We start from the raw sequence: 5291 nt of genomic DNA, 5'->3' as shown, positions 1-5291 counted from the left end.
TATTTAGGTGGCATTAGAAAATTTTGTAATTAATTAAAGGAACTGATAAAGGAATTATTTATTTGTATTTGATTTAATTATATGAAGTGAAATGTTCATACACTTAACATGTGTATGAAATACTTTGTTGTGAAAACATTACTTAACATTTGCAGTTGTACTATAAGTACAGTGAATACCTTTTGATACTATAATTTTTATTTATAACAATTACCATTTAGTACAAACTAATGGAAGTTGAAAATACTTATTGTTAGCTATATAACTTGACCTAGTGCATGGATAAGTAATGTATCTATATATAGGAAACCTCTAGTATACAGGATACATCTCTACCTCTTGGTTTATTGATCTCTCTTGTTCATGATACAGTACATGAAATACATTTGTCCAAAATTATTTCTAATTTAATATTTTACATCCAATGGCATTTCTGAATATATATTGTAATTAGTTTCATTTTGATATTTCATATGATTAAATTATTTGTCTCTTTCATAAAATATAAAAATAGAAAATGCAGATTTTATATAATTAGCATTGTTTCAGAATGTATTTTATTCACGGAAAAATTACAAGAAACCGGAATTGCAAATATCTCCACATCAAGCATTTGAAGAAGAAGTTGCTTTGCTTGATACATTCTTTCCTGGTAACTATATTTTTTATTTCTACATAGTTAGATTTCACAATATTATGTAAAACGAAGGGTATTATTGCTATGGAAAAAAATGTTCAAACAAAATTTAATTTGTTATAATCTTTTTGTCTAGCTGGAGAAGCTTACTGTTTGGGCTCTGTAGATTCTGATTGTTGGTATTTATACACTTTGAATAGAGAGAAATCTGTGGATGAACCTTCAGAACCAGATCAAACTCTGGAAATCCTTATGACTCATTTAGACCCAGAAGTAATGGCTCTTTTTACCAGAGATGTATGTTCCTCTGCAGATGAAGCAACTCAAAAGTCAGGAATTGATAAACTTATTCCAAACATGATAATAGATGATTTTTTGTTTGAACCTTGTGGCTATTCAATGAATGGAATATCTAAAAATGTAAGTCTTTTAATGAAAAGTTAAAAATTTGTACAGTAAAAATACAATTACTAATTGATATTAAAATAATTTGTATATTTTACAGGGAAATTACATGACTATTCATATTACACCAGAGCCAGAGTTTTCGTATGTTTCGTTTGAGAGTAACATTCCAGAAACATCATATGAGGAAATAATACGACGTGTACTGAACACTTTTAAACCGAAAAAATTTGTTGTAACCATTTTTGCTAACAAAGAATCAATAGCTGCTAGCTGTCCACGTGATTTGGAGCAAACTGATTATTTGAAATGTTCTGGCGACTGGCTACGTACAGATGTTCAATACTGTCGTTTTAAAAATTATGATTTGACCTGTGCATTTTACTCAAGATTCCCAAGCTGAGGGTTCATGGACGCTTCATTCGGTCCTAACCAAATAGGAACAAATGAAGCGCTTACTAATACCTCCACCCTTTCTCAAACTTCCTTTTCTTTTTCCAATTTCATAAATGAAGAAAACAAACATAATCAATCTATAAAACGTATATTAGAACCTACAAATATATACAAAAAACGTGATCTTGTATCTATTCAATATATAAAACATAATAATGAAACAAAACAAAATGAGTGCAGTATAAAAAATTCTGTAATTACCCAAGGAAAAACTGTATCAAATATTACAACACCCACGAGTCCAGTAATTATATCCATACCTCAATCCATCAATCCTGATGTGTCTACAAAAAATATGTGCTTAAATACAAAGAGTAATGATTGTCACCCTCTACAAAATCACATGGATATTAATAGAGGTACTAATTGCTACTCTGTACGATCAGTATCGTCACCACAATTAACAATTAAACCCATTACGCGATCCAAAGTCTATAGAAAGACATCTTTAAAATCAATGAATTCATCAAATTCTGCTTTAGATCGTACTGTACCTAATCATCGTAAAAGTAATGTTCCGACAATAGAAAATCGTATAATTAATATTTCTAATTGTTCCATCACATCCACAGATAAAAAGGTACCTTTTTTATGTCCTTCGGAAATGACTCAAGGAAATGATTCAAATGATACAAAAAATAAATGGAATATGGGGGAGGTACATATTACGTGTAATCCACTTTCAACACCGTATCCGTACTCCACGCCTCATCATAATATTATGAGCGAAACTGTAACAGAACCGCTAGATGATGAACCAAAAAGTCAAAGCTGCGGAAATTTTTTACCAATCTTATCGTTGATTCCACAAACAGTCATCAGCTTTCAATACTTAAGCCCGAAAATGAAATTTTCGTGGTGGAGAAACAAAATTTCGTGAAGGTACGCTTAAATGACCATTTAGCGCGATCGTTGCTAATGGTCTTGTAGAGCAATTAAATGCTATTTGGTCAAGTTCTATAAAAAAACTTCTTACCTCGTAGTGAGTTCCCAATCTTCATCAATTAGAGGTATCCTGTCATTGTTACACTTGTATGTCGATCAGTCTATACCTCTTTGTTACTATGAGTAGGATCGTACTGAAAGAATGCATGCAGGTAGATTTTAAAAGCATAAGTAGTTCCTTCACTTAATGAAAACATTTTGCACAATGTACAACGATTTCGAATCCTGTGGAAATAATATTTATATTGTATATTACAATTCTGTCGGATCCTCTAGTCCATGAAGTTTTTCCTACTGTTTGTTAATTTGTAAGTAGAATGGAAGAAGTACCTTTGCTCTGCGTGAAAAGTTCTCTTATAACTTCGTCTACTTATAGCAATATTACTCATAAAAATTCATTATAGTAAAATCAAAAATAAAGTCACAGTATGGATCTAATGAGACAACACAGATCAGCAATATAGTAGTTCCATTAAATTTGCTTTTTTTTCTTCACAAATTGCTTTTTCTACAAAGAGACTACCAATTTGAACAAAAAATTCTTATAAAACCAGTTTTTAAGTAAAGTAGTGATTAAGTATTTAAATATATTTCTCTTATTAATAAAATGTTACATAAATACACTTTTTCCTTTAACTCAATGTATAATACGTATAAAAAGACTTATTGATCCATATAAAAGTCTAAAGATTTTAGACTTTTTAATGCGTACATCAAAATATAATTAAAATATTCCATGTGAATATAACTACTATATGTGATATTATTCAAAATGTAAAAAATATACACCAGTCGGTGTTGTACAATGTTGAGAATTTAGATTAGTCCTTTACAAACCTATTGTTGATTTACTTACTAAATTAATTTAGATTGATTTTATGAAATGGAACAAGCATTAAGGTAGTTAAAGTACTATAATTAATTAAATCATTCCTGTATGCGTGGGTGTAAATTGTTATGTGTGAGCAACATGTATATAACAAATCGTATTTCTTCTAAAATTTTTATTTCTCTGTGATTTCTAAATTACTTAAATTTTTATTAAAATAATTATTTTTTCTTTTCTAATTTCAAATTTTGTCACTTGTAAAATCAGTTTAAAAAATCCATATGTAAACTACATCTAGTTTAGTTTTGCAATTATATTATTCATTTTATTTGTTAAGTAATAAATACTTTTTATAAACATCTGTATGCTATTAACTTTTATTTTACAATACTGAGTAATTGATGAACAATTTCATAATTATCCAGATGTAAGAGTAAGAGTAAGATGTTTGTTTTCAAGGAGAGAGAAAGAAAGAGGGAGACAATAAGAATTATAGCTTATTTAAAAATTTTGTTACTTATATATATGAGATGGTTTTACTTCATAAATGTATTAGCATTAACATTTCAATATCATTTAAACTAAACATAATAATAATTCTTAATTATTAATGACAACATAAGATTTGTACTGTGATTTCTTCTTGTCTTATTAATATTTTATTTAGACTGCATATAATTTGTAAAAATCTTTTTTATTTAATGATTGTGGAAACTTTTTAACAATACTAACTGGCTAATGAATTAAGTAAATTAAACATAATGTGGTAGGTAATATACATCATAATCCCATTAAGTGCTTTCTAAAATGTATTATCTTTTGCTATAGATTATTGTTGCATGTAAGATAACTTAATTTCTGTATTATATTCATAAAATAAAGATTATATTTAGTCAATTAACGCTGCTTAGAATTCACTTATTTTGTTTAATATATCATATTTTTTAAATTCCATTATAATGAATACATAAATCAGTTATTACAAACTTTAATTAGAAACAAACAATAATATAACAAAAATGATATATTACCAACAATAATATTATTATTTTAAAAAATTAATTATAATCCAAAATTATTATTTTTTAACAATACAGTGACATCTATTAAGTTATTAAATTATACTCTCAACATTAGCATCTTCTTGTTTAATGAAATAAATTGTACTAAACATTGCATTGAATTTTGATCGTAATCCGTGCTGTACGCTCTTATGCGTTATTTCTTGACGACGCTTCTGTACTTCATAAGTTTCCATATCAAACTTAATTTGGATTTTGTTTAATGCTAATATGAAGGAAAGGTAGGTGTATTAAAAATGATTGAAATAATAAACTGAATAAATATTTTTTAAATGCTCTTTATATTAAAATCCTGTTTTAATTGAACTTTTTTACCTTTTCTCAAATCCATGTCATCCATTTCTCTATTACTGATTTTAGATAATTCATGTCTGAAAGTCTTTGTTATTTTTTTTCGAATGTAATCAGCCTCTATTTCTTGTTTAGTTCGTGGTATCCTAAATCGAATGCAACAACAAAGCCCAATGAGTACACTAAGTAAAATAGAAAGAATTATGCCAGCAAGTTGCCAAACTCGAAATCCTGGTAATGCTTCATCTTCTAACCATTCTTCAACTCCACCTTCAACACAATCTCCTGGTTGTATAGCTATTTCATTAGGAGAACATGGCGAAAAAGATGATGATAGAATTGATGAAACAGTTGGTTGTTCCATTTTTTTTCACAATTAATAACTGAAAAACTTCAATTGATCATTAAATATGTAAGTTTGTAAAAAAATATATAATCATTAAATAAGTAAGTTTAAAAAAATAATTTTTGTACAGGAGAATACATCTTTTTACTAAATTATTATAATTTTGGTTTTATCTGTTCATGATAATAGTCAGATAATTGTATTTTCTACCACTTATAATTGCATAAATAGTTTGCAATCAAATTAAATGCATTTACATTAAAAAAGTTGGGTACAACAATGTAAATTTTATTTCTAAAT

General features: G+C 27.5%; 2 protein-coding genes across 2 annotated transcripts in view; one reads left to right on the top strand and one right to left on the bottom strand.

Moving 5' to 3' along the window:
* LOC108573605 (S-adenosylmethionine decarboxylase proenzyme) overlaps positions 1 to 1507 on the top strand; it is a 13785-nt gene extending 12278 nt beyond the window's left edge. The window contains exons 3-6 of the mRNA XM_017936067.1: positions 317 to 371; positions 550 to 652; positions 774 to 1057; positions 1143 to 1507. Of these exons, the coding sequence (XP_017791556.1) occupies positions 317 to 371; positions 550 to 652; positions 774 to 1057; positions 1143 to 1445 (745 nt within the window). The 3' untranslated portion in view covers positions 1446 to 1507. The remainder of the gene's footprint in view (positions 1 to 316; positions 372 to 549; positions 653 to 773; positions 1058 to 1142) is intronic.
* A 2879-nt stretch (positions 1508 to 4386) lies between these two features.
* LOC108573604 lies at positions 4387 to 5009 on the bottom strand. The gene is made up of 2 exons (XM_017936066.1): positions 4670 to 5009; positions 4387 to 4559 (listed from the first exon to the last, which is right to left on the bottom strand). The coding sequence occupies exons 1-2, from the start codon at positions 5007 to 5009 to the stop codon at positions 4387 to 4389; spliced, it is 513 nt and encodes a 170-aa protein (XP_017791555.1).
* Between the last annotated feature and the right edge of the window lie 282 nt (positions 5010 to 5291).

The sequence above is a fragment of the Habropoda laboriosa genome, unplaced genomic scaffold (genome assembly GCF_001263275.1).
Source record: "Habropoda laboriosa isolate 0110345459 unplaced genomic scaffold, ASM126327v1 scaffold128, whole genome shotgun sequence".
Taxonomy (NCBI): Eukaryota; Metazoa; Arthropoda; class Insecta; order Hymenoptera; family Apidae; genus Habropoda; species Habropoda laboriosa.
Note: the sequence above shows the minus strand (reverse complement) of the source record. Positions and strands in the feature narration are given on the sequence as shown.